The 18,614-nt window shown below is 45.3% G+C and overlaps 1 protein-coding gene across 2 annotated transcripts in view; it reads left to right on the forward strand.

Moving 5' to 3' along the window:
* The window catches only part of WAS (WASP actin nucleation promoting factor), a 139,377-nt gene that overhangs the window by 109,494 nt on the left and 11,269 nt on the right, over positions 1 to 18,614 (forward strand). For both annotated transcript variants that reach the window (XM_069209565.1, XM_069209566.1), the window contains 4 exons: positions 5,063 to 5,105; positions 7,417 to 7,570; positions 10,477 to 10,946; positions 13,515 to 13,620. In XM_069209565.1, the coding sequence (XP_069065666.1) occupies positions 5,063 to 5,105; positions 7,417 to 7,570; positions 10,477 to 10,946; positions 13,515 to 13,620 (773 nt within the window). The remainder of the gene's footprint in view (positions 1 to 5,062; positions 5,106 to 7,416; positions 7,571 to 10,476; positions 10,947 to 13,514; positions 13,621 to 18,614) is intronic.

The following is an 18,614-nucleotide window of genomic DNA, read 5'->3' on the forward strand; positions in this document are numbered from 1 at the left end:
GTTAATCCGTCCCAAAAGTGACGGATATACCACCAGCCGTATTACGAGTCCATTATATCCTTTGGAACTCGTAATACGGCTGGTGGTATATCCGTCACATTTGGGACGGATTAACACCTCTTCCAAAGTTGTAATCAGGCCCAATGTATCCCTTCCGAAGAGCAAACGATACAGGTAGCTGGAAAAGTAACTGTTATCGAAGGCGCTGAAAAAAGGGAACTGACGTCAGCACACCGGCGAGGGCCTCTTATTGCCACGATGACGTCAGGCGGAGCCGCGTGGAGTGGGGCAATTGTGACGTCCTCGCCGACGTGCAGAGCTGGAGAAAAGTTTCTGTTGAATGTTACGCATGGGGAGAATTCATTAGGTGAGGAATCCACAGGTAGTTGTATCCATCAGAAATATCTTTAACATAAAAACACAAAGCCGGGCATTAAAAATATACATTATTTAGAAAACTGTCCACATTCTGTGAAAACTGTATTTACAGTGTTTCATTTGGTTCATTTTGCCTACATGGCCATGACGCTGAGGGCCAAGCTTGTGTCATGCAAATCCTAATCCACGTCCCGTGTAGTGAGTGTTGTTTAGCAGAAAAAAACTGGACCTCAAGTGACCCAGTTGTAAACGCAGAGTTTCCCACAGGGAATTCCTAATCTGAGTTCTATTAGAGAGGGAAAGAAGCAAACCTTCAGTCTTTCACAAGCGGGGCCTCAATACAAAATAATACTGGAGAAGCAACAGGTGCTGCTAATAGTGCAGGGCTCCGCTTCCCAGTTTGTTGCTGTAAGTAGCCATACGGCCCCCAGAAAACATGTTTGATGCAGTCACAAGCACTTGAATTGGCTCTTGACTCCCACAGGTAACTAATGCAAACTAGACTGGAGGGCAGGTCACGCGATCACCCGTAGAGCACTCCCGACAGGCTCACGCCTGCATGTTTTCTACCTGGGGCTTCATTAAGTGATGTTTAACCACCCCCAAGTGAAGGTCCTTGAGAGATAAAATAAGATACTTTTGGACACTCCTAAGACTTGGGGACCCATGAAAGAGGACTGATTGCTTGAGCACTACCTTTAAGATTTTTACTATCTGTGTTCGTGCAACAGCCAGGCTAGCTTTCGTGCCTAAAGGCAGCTTCCTCCTTCACGCCAATGTACTGAACCCAGACCCATCTCATGAGCGTCTTAGCATAATTTTCTTCTGCATAGGATTGCATCTAGTAAGGACTTTGAAGGGCTTAACATGAATAGTAAATATGCACGGTGTGAAATGAGATCGCGGGGGACTCTACATATGTCCTAGTAACAGAAGGTCTAACTGTCCCCTAGTGCACACTTGAGTGTGCTCTGTCTCACCACCTAGATCGCACTGGGTTTCCACACTCATTGTCATCCAGAGAGGTCTTCTGAGAGTCACTTCATGTGATGAGGGCAGTGATGAAATGACACAGTTTAGGGCTAGGCAAAGGATGTTGCACGCGGGCTTCTTAGTGTGCCAAATCAATGCCACGAGTTTCAGGAAATTGGTGCGGGCAGGACTTAAAAACAGCTCTTGCCAAGATGTTGGCCTATCCAGAGAATTCTGTCCCAGGCTTCCAATCCAATAGAAGTAGGGACTTTCCCTGTGATGTCAGTTCCTGTCTGAATCATATACCAGGGGGGCATGTACATAATATCCTTCTGAAGCTGGAAGATCCGTTATAAAACCTGTACACGATTTATGCCTTTAATTCCATTCGACTTTAACAGAAGAGAAAATAAATAAACGGCAACGCGTTCTTGACTTGGACATATCATATGCCTGTTGTTTTTTTGTGTGCGAGGTGTGTAAAGTTCAAACGTATAAGACGGAATTTCTCTGAGTTAGTGCATAAACTTTAAACTGAAATAAATTGAAAGCAGTGAGCAGAGACTGCCTCTCGCTGTTTCCGGCTTGTTCTGCCTGAAGATCACGCATTAATTGTTAGAAATTCAGAGCTGTATGTTTGAACCTCAGACACTTCAGGCACAAATAACAGGTGCCTGTCCCTACACGGAGCCACCATGACAGCATCAGGCATTCAAGAGAAGAAGGTTCGCTTCTCACGCACGTAGGCAGCACGTTGCTGCATGCTGTGCTCAGCCGTGGTTAAGCCTCCTCCACCCCTAGTCTGCATTAGCGTTACGGCACTCATGGTCCCCGGAGTGGTGTTCCTCGAGCTGCCTGGAGCACAAGGTGACTAGGGTGGTGACTGGACTCCAGAGTTTAGTGCTGAGCAAAAGATGACAAACTTCAGCCTCTTCTTTGTGTGCCAAGCCAACACCATGGGTTTTAGGAAAGGGGGGTGGACAAGCCTTGTCAAATGCCTTTTCAAGATGAAGACTTCCATCTGAGGTTCAAAGTTCAAGAAGAAGTGGTCTTTTCTGCTGATGTCCAGGCCGGTGATGTCTGGTGATAAGGCGACATTTACAAACGATAGTTGCTTTTCAATACATTTGTTCCCTTATTTTTCGTTGTATTCTCTGCCCCTTGCTTCTAGTCTTGTCCTTGATTTTTGCTTCTTAAAGTTGGATCTTGTCTTGGATCTACCTCTGGATATCCTTACTTACTTTTTTTTCTTCTCTGATTTCAAGCAGCAGTTTGGTACCCTGTTATTAACGTCTTTGTTAATCTTCATCTTCAGCCAAGAGCTACAACATTGCTAAGGGTTTTTTTATCCTTTGTGATTTCTTCCATTCGAAGCGTTTCTAAGATTCTGTTAAGGAGACATTTGACAACTATCAAGTGTAAGGATGGCACTTTGGCTACTGGTGGAAGTCACTCTTTCTTTGGGCAGTAAAGAAGGAGTCTCCGCTGACCTTCTCAATGGCCAGTCCCTAACACAGCCAAACCAAGTAGAGATTTAGGGGCATATTTACAAGCCCTTAGCGCCACAGGTGCCTCACTTTTTGTGACGCCCCAGTGGCACTCTGCACTACACCATATTAACAAAGCAGCGCCAAGCCACTTTTTGTGGCTTAATGCAGCCTTGTAAATGTGAGCCCCTCCAATGCAGTTTTTCTGCGGCAGAGGGGCGTGCAGTGGGTGTTGCTGTGGACGTTTCATCACAACACCCATTGGTTTTGGTGCTGCCCCAGATTTACAAGGAATCGTAAATCTGAGGAAGCGCCACTCCAGGGGTAGCGTTAGCATGGCGCAACAAGGAGAAATACTCTTATTTTCCCTCATTTTAGCTTTTTCTATGTGTGCTGCATTCTGCAGCGTACATAGAGCAAAAGGCCATGAGTGATTGCTTATGGGCAGGAAGGTGTACCTTCCTGCACATAAACAATCATTCAGTGTTGACAATTTGCTACTTCTATACGTTTTATGCGCAGGCAAGGGCACCTTCCTGCACATAAACAATAATTCCCTTCAACACAGACACCTCTGCACTATGGTGCAAGGATGCTTGCATTAATTTAGTGCCAGCGCTAGGGGAAACACAGGGGTGTGCCGTATTTTATGCCAGTTCCTTGTAAATATACCACTTTGCTTTTCAATTGAAATGGTTACTTAGCTGAAGGTTGCCACATATGTGATGACAGCTAGGTTAGAGACCTCTCACATGCCACTGCTTAAGAATGCCATTAGTTGAAAAAGCTGCTATTTTATCATCCATATCCTGGGGGAGTGGTTAAAGAGGTGGCCGCTGACGGAGTCAGAAGTATGTTCTGCAGCGGAGTTCTAAGCAGAGGCAGCGCGTAGAGAAAATGTCAAACGCATACATATGCATCAGAAAGTGTCCAGCTACACAAGACTTTGAAATGCAGCCGTTGTGACATGCTCAGAGTCACCCAGCGAGGTAAATGCGGGAAATGTAATCCAACACAACACCAATGAAAAACAACATAGAGGTGTGCAAAGGTGGACAGTTTCCTTTCCACTCAATTCTACCTCAAAACCTCTGTGTGCAGAATGAGGCTCACATAAAAAGAGGAAAAAACAAGGAGAAATAAAGATAATTCTCCTCGTTACGCCTCACCTGTGGAGGTGTAGCATTTTGACGCATTTCCAGGTCTACCACTAATGGTAAACCTGGGAATTTGCCAAAATCTATGGGAGGATGAGTGGGAACACCCACGTTCCACTCCTGGAACGCCTTGCTGCTACAAAGTATCATGCCATGCAGGTCCAAGCAAGGTGGCCTGTTGCGTGGCTTGATAAATGTAATTGCTCTTGCGCCCTCTTGCATGGCCCAAGGGGGACGCAAACCCTTGATAAATATGCCCAGTAAATTGTGAACTTTTCAGCCACATTTGCTTCTCATCAGCATAGTTGTAGTACTTAATGCTGAGGCTTCAAAGAAGAGTAGTGAGTGACTGAAGATGATTATTAAAAAAGAGATAAATTATGGTCCTTCTTGCCCATGGGGAAACTTACCTGGGTCTTACATGATACAAGCCACAAATATGAACAGATGAGGAGACCTTTGCTAGACTGTATGTCTGCCGCTTAAACAACAGTTTTGGGATACCCAAAATCTCTTGGATTATTGAAATTAGTGGACGGTCTGGATATTTGAGAGGGTATGTAATCAGCTGTTAGTATGCATGAGTTGGATGGGTTCCTTAACATACACTGGAAAACCGTTCTTGACCATTATTTTTTTATCTGTTCGAGGCAAGGCTTTTTTGAGGTTGTTATTTTTGTATTTATAATAAAGCCTCACTGAGGTCTAATATTATTTGGTTATTTTGAATTGTAAAAAACAATAAAATATCAATAAAATACCAATACTGATCGGCCATAATGAGGAAATAGGCATTACTGTGGTAGGTATGTTCTACTCTGTGTGTGCAAATTGTGACCAGTGACTCTGATATAAAATGGGACTTTGGTCTTTCTTCCATGTCTGGAATATATTACTAAATTTGGGAGGCAGCTGCGTGTTAGTGTGCGAGGCACCATGATTAGAAATAATCCATGAATGTGGATAGTTTGGACTTCTCTTGGCCGTCTTTTACCCATGATCTTTTCAGTGAAACAAACACACCATCTCCAAGATCTTCTTTAAATTCTCCTATCCTTTCTTCCTTAGGCATGTGAAGCACGTCGGATGGGACCCTAACAGTGGTTTTGATGTACGTATCTGCTCACCTTCAGTGGCCCATATGAGGTATTCAGAGCATGTTGATAGACTCCACCTGATCTGGCCACTGACTCTGCACTAAGAGGGGAAGTAGCATAGGATGGTGTGCAAGGCTTCCCTCTGAATCCTTTACCAGACTCTAAAACATCAGTCTCGTCCATGATGGGCCAACATTGTCTTTTCCCCATCTCTGACCAAGGTCTTCTTCCACTTGTGTCACCTGCCATCAGAGAACTTGTCTGGCAAAATGCCTGACATTTTAACATTTAATGTCCAAATAAAAGCCCCACTCCCCAAAACAGGGGTGACCATACTCTCCTCTCAATGTGGCAGTGACATTTGTATGCTCAGATGTCCACAAATCTTCTGGGACTAAATAGTCGGTGAGTGGTAAAAATGGTTCACCTGACCCTAGTTATTGTCTGCTTGGGCAGAGAGAGATGTCAATATGTCTCTGCTCAGGAAGTCCCGAGCAATAGAGACATTTAGGGCCATATTTATGACCCAGTTTGCATCCCTGTTGCACCACGCAAGTTGGTGCAAGAGTGACACAAACCTTAAGTGAGATTTATGAAGCCACAAAAGGCCACTTTGCTTCATAAATCCGAGTAATGCACCTGAGCGCAAACAGCAGTGTTACATTACTCTGAGCCAGGGAGATATTTTCATGGGTGTTGCGTGGGTGTTCTCACGTAGTATCCATGGATTCTGACCCATTCTGAGATTTACAAGAACATGAAACTTGGGTATGCGCGAAACTGTACGCTTCCCCAGGTAGGTGCAACAAGGAGAAATATTTTTATTTTTCCTCGTTTTTTCCTCTTTCTGCACCGCACATGGAAATAGGAAAATGCCTCCAAGGATTGTTTTGTGCAGGAAAGTGCCCCTTCCTGCACAAAAGCAAAGCTGCCTACACACAGGCACACTTGCACCAACTTGCTGCCTTGAACTACTCTGCTGCAGGGAAGCGTTCCATGCGTGGAGCGTGAGTGTTGCCCCGCATCCACCATGGACGCGCCGTATTAGACACATACGGAGCGCATTCCTGCCCTTTCCCTGTGACACAGGGCAGTGCAGCAGGGTGACTTGCTGAATTGGCCTGCGCCACAAAACCCATAAATATGGGCCCTAGAACTGGCCCTAATGACCAATAAATGTTCTGTAATGGAACCATGACAGAGAAAAAAGGCTTGCAGAAGAGAGGCATGGACTGCATACTTAACTATCATCATTCAAGACTCACCAAAGTGCTTCATAATAAAAAACATATTCAAAATGGCAGCTGAAAATCTTGAAAGGTCACAAGGGTTCCAGAGGATTGGAATGTTGTCCATCCCTGGTGTTTCAGAACACATTGGTACCAATACACGTGCACCATCAGATCTAAAGCATGAGTGAATCTAAAGCCAAGAGAGGTCAACATAACATAAATTCTACCAGTGGATTTTTTTACTGATTTAGCACTTCCTTACAATACGGAGAATTTGCCATTACCACACAACTATATCAGGCACAGGTAGACTTTCATATGTCCACAACCAGTCTTGAAAGATGTTGGCAAATACAGATTCAAGTGCAAAGACAAGCACATTCATGTAAGAAAAAAAGAACAGGGAGGGGCTTTTGATCTGGTAGGTCAGTGGACCGGGTTAGGCAGGGCACGCTGTCCTGTTCACACTTCGGGCGGGTGTCGTTGATCGTGCTTTGTTGCTGTGGGAGTCATAGCACAGCCAATGAGAAAAGAGCTGAACCCTCACTAAATGGGTAGCAAGGTCTGGAACTGTATTAGGAATGAAGCAGGCAACACCCGAGGTGGTCTCCTGATGTTCTCCCGGTCCCTCAAACTCCATCCTGGTCCAGACCCACCAGACTCCAGACCTTCTCCAGTTCTGCGAGGAGCTGAAAGCCCAGCAAGCAACACCTCATCACAAAGTAACAGCGAGAGTGCATGACCGGTGTGCGTTTCAGCTCCCACACTCACTCCCATTGCATCCAACACCTTCTCACACCAGTAGTTCTTCCACTCTGCTCGCTACCCCTACTCTCCCCATAAGCTTCGCCCAGCACCCTTTCTGCACTGTAAACCCCCAGCCCTGATACTGTATCCCTACCAACCATGTTGAATCAAACTCCTTCTGCAGTAAGCAAAGTCAAAGTCCCATTGTGTAAGGTGTTATGATATTTTGTAGCTGTTTAGGTGCGACGGGCAGTGTCCTGCATATAACCTAACCTTTAACACCCACCTTTTCAGAGTGTTTTACCCCACTGGGGACTATAAACACACTCTCCTGCCTTCCATCCAGGTCAATGCGCTGGACCCAGAGCTGAAAGCCCTGTTCTCCCATGCCGGCATCAGCGATGACCAGTTGACGGATGTTGAGACCTCCAAGCTGATCTACGACTTCATTGAACAGCAGGGCGGAGTCGAGGCCGTCAAACAGGAAATGAGGAGGAGCGGTAAGTGGGGGATGCTGTGGTTGAGGTGTCCTGGAATCAAGCTGAGCCCATTTTGTGGCACACCACAGTCCTAACACAGGGGCCTGCTACCTCCCCACCTGACCCTTCCGTTGGATGGTCACTGATGTGAAAACTTTAGTTCGACTCGCCCAAACTATCTGCAGCACATCCTGAGATTTGCATGACTGGAGATCTGCTTCTACTTTATAAAGCAGGCACATGTGGACTGTGAGTGAATACCTCTGCTAAAGGGCAGGTATTGGCAAAACATGAAAAATACTTGACACCCTGATGCAATATAAGCAGAGACTACATCATAAATCCCTGTAGACAATCTCAGCAGAGAAAATAAAGCAATAATGAATTACTAGGACAAACAGCATTTCTAATTGCGGAGGGGGCAATATTGCAGCACTGCTCTTGCAAACTTCAAAAGTTATCTGTGTGTGAAAAAATATCCAAAAAGAAGATTGTTACCAGAGAAAATCCATGGAAAACTTACTTTCCATCCAGAGAACGTTCGTGCTATTTTGTTTCCAATGGGAAATTAACCTTTAAAAAAAACTGTTTTGCTTGCTCTGCACTTCGCTCTCTTGAGGGTAGTACAGGGATTTTTTAACTTAGTCAAGTGCAAACATTTAGATCTGATATCAGAGCTCAAACTTCGCCCACCCCTACATCTAATTTAAATCCAGATACCAAGTTACCATAGCTTTGAAACATATTCAGCTTGTTGGCAGTGATGATCCTGAAGTGTTGTGCTTGTGAGCTGGGGTAAGGGTGGGTCCTAGGTCTGTAGGCCACCAGGCTGAGTCCCACAGCAAGGCATATTTTTAAAAAATCACATTTTGGTCTTTTCAGTGTTTAGCTTGAGACAGTTGGACTTCATCTGAATGTGTCTGCTCATTAGAGACAACTCTGGTATTTGTAGTTCTATGGCCTGGCAGGATTCAGAGCTGCTTTCTGTAGTAAGTGAAGGATGGTGGCAAGTTTCATAGCAACATATGGATTGTTTTGACGATACCTGGAGTGGTGGGGTTTGTTTCAGACTAGGAGGATTGGTTTAGCTCCAGCAGAAGGACCCTGAGGAGTAAGTATCTGTAGGCTGAGCTTGTCTGAACTCAATCCTGTGATCTCTCGGTCCACTCTTTCTCCTGTACTAGTCTTTCTCAGGTCAAGCCTTGTGCTAGGCCAGATTTTGGTGTTTTGTGGTATTGACAGCAAAGCAGAAGAGCACATGCTTTCTTCAAGCATATCCCTATTCACTAACTCTAACGCACTGGAGGGTTTGTATGTCAGAATATACAAAAATATCATGCTACAAGAATATCGCAGCAGGAATATCAACAACTGAAGTATCATGGAGATAAGTATGCACGGGTAAGAATAGATCTACTATTCTCGGCTTCACAGCTGTGCATGTTGATGATATTTATAAAGTGCCTAATCTACAAATTAATAGGTGCTGGTGTCAAAAGTGTTTTTTTCTCAAAAGCCTGTGGCTGATGCTGCAGAACGTGGGAGTTGGCGCGTGCCACTGGCTTCTAGTTTTGTTTCTACCTCATGCCTCTTTTGTCCACAATCCCACACTTCTTGCTTCTTTATTTCACTCTTACAGCTTATTTTTATTCTCTGCTTTCTCCCTTTGCCACTGTTTCTCTAAAATTCACTCCCCCCCTTTCCCTCTCCTCTGTGATTTTTTTCTCTTGTTCTGTTTCAAAGTCTGAATATTACAAAGATGTGTCGGTCTGTAAGGATGAGGGCTGTTGGGCCCCACCTGCAACCACAGGCTCAGATTTAGCACTGTATGTATATATAGTAAGCCTATACCCAATAATAAACACTTACCTTGTCCATATTTTGGTCATGTTTATTAGTCTATAATAGCAGAGCATGAGATTTAAAACATGCTACTCTGGTGCTACGTCCCTAGTTTAGAGTTGGTAAATATGTATTTTTCTAATTTCTATCAGGAGGTTCCAGTGGGAGTTGACACTCCACCTTCCATTATCACCCAATACTAAACAGAGGGGGGTTTGTCTGTGTGTCCGTACGTGTGTGTGTGTGTGCGCGTGCATACATGCGCGAAGATGCAGAAAAGAGGGTAAAGCTGCCTCTTCTAACCAGGTCTCCAAGCCCACATTAAGGTCTTTAAAGAGCTCACTAAGCACACCTTTTCTCTGCTCACAGACTCCGAGTCCTTCCCTGGTCTATCAAAAACAAATCTGATGGGGTTCCTGGTGACTCCATGTTAAGGTGAAATAGTTCCTGGCTCAAATACATCCTGCCAAGTTTTACTCGGAAGATGAGACAGTTCCCTTATATCAGGACCAAGGCATTTTGAAAAAAAGTGTACCTTTACGCATAGGTATCAGACATTAATCACAAGCCACCTCTAAAGGTGGATGCTCTGTCTCCTTTGGAGGAACAGTGGGCCTGTGATCCGCTGGGAAGCAAGGCCAGACCTCATGATCAGTTTATGTCGCATTAACTGTCCTGGTCTAGTCAGTTCAGAAGCAGATCGAACTGTGTTCAGTTGATCTAGCATAGGGGTCGTCAGTGTAAGTCCAGAAGGGCCATATGCATGCTAGATTTTCAGGATTTCTACATACAGTATATGTTAAATATACAAATAGCTCATTTAAAAATGAACACCCCTATTAATGGACACAACCCCATCTGGAAATGCACTTGATGCTACAGCACTACCCAATTGAAGCTTAGAATTATCAATAACAGGCTCTTCTCGTGTATCTTAGTGCAACTCAAATTCCCTTGAGTCCCAGCAGTCTTGGTATGTCATCTCTAGAACTAGGGTGTTCACATATGTGGGTTTGAATTTACCATTATAAAGGATTGTATGAAAAAATAATTTTAGCAATTAACATTCTTTTCCTTCTCCACAGGACCAGCTCCTCCTCCACCGCCACCCTCCCGCTCAGGTCCTCCGCATCCTCCACCACCCTCTGGCCCACCACCATCTATTCCATCTCCTGGTCGGGGAAGGTCAGGGCCCCTTCCACCTGTTCCAGGAGCTCATGGCAGTCTTCCACCTACCCCCAGCAGAGGTGCATGTCCCTCACCGCCACAACGAGGCCCTGCAGCACATCCTACACGGAGTACACCCCCTCCTCCTCCGCCCATCTCCCGCTCCGGGCCTCCTCCGCCACCTCCTCCTGGTGGAGGTGGGCCTCCTCCACCACCTCCGCCTCCCCTACCATCTTTTGGTGGTGGTGCGCCACCTTTGCCTCCATCAGGAGGACCTCCCCTGCCTCCTCAAGGGGGGTCTAGCCCTTCAGGGTCTCAGCCAACACCTCCTCCCAAGAGCCGTGGAGCTCTTCTGGACCAAATCAGACAAGGAATCCAACTCAACAAGGTGAGTTTATTCGTGTTGTGTACATTACAGAAAGCACTACGTTCACAGTTTTTCTATGGGAGGGTGTTGCAGTACCAGGGGTGGCCCTTGTGTCTTGCTCGACTTACTCTAGGTCTTAGATAGAGTACATTTAAGACTGTTTTGGGTCATTTTTGGCTGTGGTAACTTTAGAGGTGCAGTTTGTGAATAGAAATGGGCTTACTCTTTTGTGAGTCGGTGCATGTCCATCCCCTCACCCCTTTCAAACCCTCCCTTAAGTCCTCCATACTGTTGCCTAACCTCCCATTAGTTATATTTCCCATTTTCCAGCCACTCCCCTCAATCCACCCATATTTACTACTAAGACGTAAGTGTGTGTGTGTGCAGAGATCTCCGCATTCGGAGCAGAGATCTCTGCATAGAAAGATAGGAGAGGCGGAGACGTTGACCTCTGCACATAGGTTAGTGAATAGCATTTGGTAATATGTGAGTAATACTATTGTAGTACTGTTAAGCATACTACATTCTACAAAATGTAGATAACGAATAGGCTCCTATTTGTGTATTCCTTATATTTCAAGAGACTTTTAGAAATAACAAAAATTCCTTTTGTTGTTTCATGTCATAGGATCACTTTATGTTCAACAAATGGCAGGTGGGTTACTCTGTCACCCTGATGGACACCCCATCGTTCTTTTTACAAATGCCATAGTGAACTTATAATAAGGCATGCAGGATAGCTATCACGTTACGATGGATTAACCTTTCCAAGGAACTCTAAATCAGGATATTAGTTCCCTACTCCTTCAAGATAGTTGAGATTCAAAAGTTAAACAATCAAAGTTTGTATCTCCACATACAACAATATATCTTGAGAAAACATCTTTGTGTTCAGATTCTGTTTTCCAAAACACACTTCATGGAATTGGCAACCAGATTCTAAGGTATCCATATCCAAGTCTTGGCTATGGCAACAAGGTTTCTTGATTGCCTCGCAATGACACTGTGATTCACGAGGAAGCTTATACCAAAATGGCCGCTCCTGTTTCTGAAAAACATGGGAATTCAGTGGAATCATGGGAAATGTAGTTTGACTTTGCATACAGACACTAGTGTGTCATTCAGAGAGGCAAGCCTTTTGCCAAGTGTCTCTGACATTTCGTGAACACCTCCAACCTTTCCTTCCCTTGAGTGCTGTCAGCATGAGCAAGTTTGGAGTTGGAGCTGGCTCTTGTGCGTCTGGCAAACACTGCAAGAGGTGCCCCAGATCATTACAGTACACTGAGATTCCTGAACGACGTTCTAGCTGTGCTTGCTTTCTTCACTGAGAATTGTAAGTGTCCCTCTAACCAGGCCTGCTGTGAACAATGAGGATTATGGGCATCCTTTTAGCTGCACTTAGTGAATGGACTGAGAATCATGAGCACGCCTCTAGTCATGTCTGCTGACCCACTGAGAATCTCACTGCACATGGGCGACTAAGGGTAGATGGATGGAACTTGTCTAGTACACATTTGTGTATAATATTTATATGCACAGGTCTCTTATTGTGGAGGCATCCAGTGGACGTGCAGGTGTGGAGCCACCACTGGACTGGGAATACCAGTTCAATTTTTTTGTAATGTGTTTTGGACACTCAAAATGTTCTTGGCTGCAGGGATTTTATAGAGATTTTCAGGAGTCTATGCTCAAACACACTTGGTTGTCCATGCTTCCACCCATGGACATTAAGAAACAAGCCAAGCTGGATCGGTAATTACAAAGAAAATAAAACATGTCTTTTGTTTCTTCCTTTAGACTCTTATAAGTTGCCCAAGATGATGAGTCCACGCACCTCTCCTTTTCGGTGATCTTTAGAACTTCACTGTACAGCATCTCTGCATTAGCTGCATTGAATCTATACTAGTTTTATTATTTCAATTTATCTAAAGCATGTGTCAACTGTCTGAGGTCTAACAGCCGTAGGATAACCCCTGGGTCTTATACAAAAAGGCCTACCATGGTGACCTGCTGCTAGACAGGATCATGTATCATTGCACTGAACAGAGCTGCACCGAGGACCGATCGGCCATTGTTATACATTCATGAAAGACCCCTCCTCCTAAGAGGTGGGCAACACTGAAAGATGTGCAGCCCTACAGTTCCTGCCAATGAGATGCTTGCTCCACATCTCCATGCCCAAGCATAAAATAATGTCCTGATTTTTCCATGGCGTGAATGCATACATTAGCAGTTATGGAGAACTTTAGGCATGTTTCGAAGACCTACTCTAATTCATGGGTCTCACTCTGCAACTCTGGGCAATAGCTTGCTTAATCTCCACAACGGCCCAAACAGCGCTGGGATGACTGGCTTCACCTTGGGGGTTGCCCAGGAGTGGGCACCTCACAGGGAAAAGCCAGGAGGGGTTCCACAGCGGTATGCGTTCAGCGCCTCGATACCTTAGGGTCGGAGTGGACTTTACCAGTACGAATTTACATTCTATGGCTACCATATTGGATGTTGGTCTGCCCTTATCAATGATTTCTGATGTTTGCAGGAGTGAATGCTCTTATGGACCCTGACAGACTGTTCTTTTGCCTCTGGCAGGTTACTGACACGGACGGTGCCACGTCCCCTTCAGAGAGCCCCGAAGGCCTTGTTGGTGCCCTGATGCAGGTGATGCAGAAAAGAAGCAAAGCCATCCACTCTTCAGGTGAGTTTTGCTCACCGCCTCCTCTCTGTGCTTACAGGTGTTTCTAACTAACAATCGGAGAGAGTGTGTGCTTCTGAAGAATACGTTCCACACTAATGAGTTCACAAAGATGGGACTTTGAGTTGGAAGGGCTTAGCATCATAGACTGAGGACACCCATCTGATGGAGACCACTAAGTCCTGAGGACTTTACTATAGTACAGTTTAGGAGATTAGTCACTTTATACACTGAAGAGAGGCAGCCTTCTTGGGTACACAGAATCTGAAAACTATTGATGGCAAGTGGCACCTTCCGTGTATCTGCAGGATTACCCGTTACACGGACAGAGCTATTGCATCATGAGGAGCTGACAAGGCATTAAAGGTAGTGGCCATTGATATCACCATTGAAGATGCTGAATGCTGCAGATTCGCATGCCATGACACAGGGGCACATTGATAGTGGTCACACAATGAGGAGAAGGGAAAGTTACTTGTAGTTCTAGTCTTCCTTCAGGAGCGTGTGGGTCCTCCGTGTGTGATGGGATAAAGCGATTGTTATGAATACAGAGGAATATTATGGAGCGCGGCTTGTCATCTGTCACTGTCTGGAGAGTATGTAGTGTATGTACCACTGGTTCTCAGTGAGTGAAGGATATGGAGGTGTAAATCTCAACAAGGCTTACAGGTAAGTAACTTCATTCATATCCATGAACATAAGCTTCTCTCCATATTAGGAGGTGACAAGGCCAGAAGAAGTAATGGAAACGGAAGGAATTGAAATATTAAAAATGTTGAGTGGATTGCTTTTGCAGTGATCCTACCCATTTTGTGTCTTTGTCCTGGAGTGAGTTTTCAGACAAATGTCCCTCTTAAATGTGTGGACTGATTTCCAAATGTTGTTCATAAGACCGCTTCTCTGAATAGAAGCGCTGGCTTCTAGGTCTCGAAAACATCTGCTAGCTTTCAAACACCATTAGAAGAGACTGAGACTATGTGAAGGCAGTGGTGTAACGAAACTTAAGGGGGCCCCACTGGGAAGTCCCTGGAGGGGGCACCCTTCCCCCTGGACCCAGTCAGCGGCATGCCACCCGTGCACAGTATACTCTGCTGAGGGGGCTCCCTGGAGCTCGCCCCACCCCAGGCACCGCGGGGCTTGCGGGGACATTTGTTACTCCACTGTGTGAAGGGCTCTTGAACAGTCCTACCAGCGCCATAGTTTACTAAAGGGTTCCTAAATCTCTAATCTGGTTTTGGCCAGATAGTACTGTCTGGCTTCTTTCAAATGCAAGGTGTGAAGTAAACTCTCAACTGGAAAAGACTACCCAGGAAAAAATAAACAAAGTGGAAGAGAGTGGGTTTTAGATGCATCTAATTCTTGTAGACTACCGTACAAGATTCATCAAAAGAGCCTAGATTTAACAACCACTTGAGTGATGTTATGACCACTAAGGCCACTATCTATGAAAGACACTGAGGGTCAGATTTGTACATTATTTTAACCCAGATATCCTTCACTTTGCCTTATTCAACTTCCAAGGGAATGCTGGTCTTATCAAAGGCCATAGACATTCAGAAGGGTCTTTAAGTGAAGGGTGTCTGAGAAATGCTTTTTCTGCACTGCAAAACGCTGCTTGTAAGTATATGGAGGAGACTTTAGGCTTGATCTGGCTATACAAACAGGTAAACAAATATCATTTTCTGGGCATGTTATTGGAACAGTGCTCTTGTTGCAACATCATATGCAGGAGCTTTTCCAATTGAAGGCCTAAGAGGACCACATGGGAAAATGGTGAACCTCTTTCAGAATGTTCATGCATTTCAGAGGAAGCGTCCAGTGCTTGTGAAGCATACACACAGAGGCCGCGTCTGTAAGCATGTGATGCAGGGTACTTATGAAATGGGCAGCTTTTCATCTAGGACAAAACATCCAGTCTACACAGCATCTACTCCGTGGCTTCTTTGGGAGAAAAACATCTGAAAACCACTGCTGACTTGGCCATGTAAGAAAATTTAGAATAATTCCAACCCTTGATAGTTTGAGCTTTAGAATGGCTTTCAGTAGAAGAACAACAACAAATGGACAGCAGATCAGAAGAGTGGTCCATGGAGGCTGCTCTTTGGAGCGCACAGTCAAAGACAATCAGAAGCTATTGTGCCGGCCACACCTGCTAACACTTTGGTTGCTCATCTGAAATTACTTAACAATCTCAAGACTAGGAGGCAGTCGTAGTTCAAAGTTGAACATACTTATGACCTTGTTTGTGTAGCGTTTGCACCAGTCACTGTGGTACATGTGCAACACAAACCTTGCTTGGCCCAAAGGGGCTTCATAGATCTCGGGTAATGCAACGCAGTGCAGATCGCAGTGTTACATTACTGTGCACCAGGGAGGCGTTTCCATGGGTGTTGCTTGGGTGTTCCCACATACCATCCATGGATTTTGATACATTCCCAAATTTACTAGAAGTGGTAGACCTGGGAATGTGACAAAAACTTACTCCTCCCCAGGTGAAGAGTAACACTGAGAAATATCTTTATTTATCCTTGTTTTTTTCTCTGTGTGTGCTGCAGCACACGTGGAAAGAGGAAAAAGCCTCAAATTGTTTATGTGCAGGAAGAACGAGTTACTTACCTTCGGTAACGACTTTTCTGGTGGATACATTAGCTACCTGTGGATTCCTCACCTCATGAATACTCCCATGGCGCCAGCATTCTACGGAAATCTTCTTACTAGTCTCTGCACGTCGACGAGGACGTCACTGTCTCGCACGCGACGCCGTCTGACGTCATACAGGCAATAAGAGGTCCTCGACGACGTGCGGACGTCAGTACCAATCATTTTTTACGTGCATGAGAACAACCAGGCAATGCAATGAAAGAACAAAGCAACATCCATTATATTGTAAAAATACACCACATTGTATGAATAACTGTAAATCTTTTTTATGTACATATATATATATATATATATATATATATATAAAACTCTTTCTTTTAAAAATATATACACACACCAAGTATATACATAAAGATATATACACATATACCCATATATATATATAAATATATTATATATATACATCTATTGCACCCTCAAAGATCAAGAGGAGCGCACTCAAGGATTACTTGGCAAGACCATAAAGGCAACGGGGAGGCGGGTGGGACCGTGAGGAATCCACAGGTAGCTAATGTATCCACCAGAAAAGTCGTTACCGAAGGTAAGTAACTCGTTCTTCTGATGGATACAACTACCTGTGGATTCCTCACCTCATGAATAGAGTCCCAAAGCAGTACCACGCCCGGCGGTGGGTGCCTAAATGGTCAAACCAAGAAATCCTGCAGCACTGACCGTGCAAAATGGCCGTCCCTTCTAACCTCAGAATCTAAACAGTAATGTTTTGCAAAAGTGTGAAGGGACGACCAAGTTGCGGCCTTGCAGATGTCGACCACAGGAACACCTCTGGCTAAGGCCGAAGTGGCCGACTTAGCTCTGGTGGAATGAGCTCTAATGCCCTCAGGAGGATCCTTCTTTGCCAAAGAGTAACATATTTTAATGCAAAGAACAACCCACCTGGATAGTGTTCTCTTGTGGACTGCCTTTCCTCTCCTCTTGCCCACGTATCCAATAAACAGCTGATCCTCCAGCCTGAAATCCTTTGTTCTATTGATAAAGAAGCTCAACGCTCTCTTTGGATCCAGACGGTGCAGTCTTTCTTCCTCTTTGGAAGGATGAGGCGGAGGATAGAACGTGGACAAAGTAATTGCCTGAGCCAAATGGAAGGGTGAAACAACCTTCGGGAGGAAAGCAGCCTTGGTCCTCAACACCACCTTATCCCCATAAAAAGTTGTATAAGGGGGTTTTACTGATAAGGCCTGCAACTCACTCACTCTCCTTGCTGATGTTATAGCTATCAGGAAGACTGTTTTTAAAAACAAATACCTTAAGGGGCAAGAATGCATAGGTTCAAAAGGGGACCCCATAAGGAAAGTCAGGACTAAGGACAAATCCCATTGCGGCATAACGAATGGCTTTGGAGGATATTGATTTAGAAGACCTTTCAAGAATCTGATAACAATAGGGGATTTAAATAAAGATGGTTGGTCTGGAAGACATATGAAGGCTGACAAGGCCGATAAATAACCTTTAATGGTAGCCACTGCACAACCTTTCTGCGCCAGAGATAGAGCAAAAGACAAAACGTCCGATAGATGAGCTTGTAAAGGATCAATCTGCCTCTCTCCACACCACGCAACAAATTTAGACCACCTATTAGCGTAGATAGATTTAGTGGAATGTCGCCTGGCCGCTAATATAACATCCACTACCTCAGGCGGGAGAGAGAAGGAACTCAGGTTGCCCCGTTCAATCTCCAGGCATGTAGGTGCAGACTCTGGAGGTTGGGGTGTAGAACCTGCCCCTGCGACTGCGAGAGGAGGTCTGCCCTGAAAGGGAGACGGAGCGGCGGGCACGTTGAGAGTTGGAGAAGGTCGGAGTACCACACCCTCCTTGGCCAATCCGGAGCTATTACGATTACTAGAGCCCGGTCTTGGCGAATCTTCCTCAATACTCGAGGAATCAAGGGTATGGGAGGAAACGCGTAAAGCAACTGGCCGCACCAGGTCATTTGAAACGCGTCCCCCAATGCTTCCTGCATCGGATACTGAAGGCTGCAGAACAACGGACAATGCGCGTTCTCTCGAGTGGCGAACAGATCTACCCGAGGAAACCCCCACTTCTGGAAGATTAAACGGACTTGATCTGGATGGAGACGCCACTCGTGGTCTGCCGAGAAGTGGCGACTGAGACTGTCCGCACGCACGTTCAAGACTCCGGCCAGATGGTTTGCTATCAAGCAAATCCGATGGTCCTTTGCCCAGGACCATAGTCGAAGAGCTTCTCTGCAGAGAAGGTACGACCCCACTCCTCCCTGCTTGTTTATGTACCACATCGTGGTAGTATTGTCCGTTAGGACCTGTACCGACTGACCACGAAGGGAAGGGAGGAAGGCCTTG

Source organism: Pleurodeles waltl, chromosome 10 (assembly GCF_031143425.1).
Source record: "Pleurodeles waltl isolate 20211129_DDA chromosome 10, aPleWal1.hap1.20221129, whole genome shotgun sequence".
Lineage (NCBI taxonomy): Eukaryota > Metazoa > Chordata > Amphibia > Caudata > Salamandridae > Pleurodeles > Pleurodeles waltl.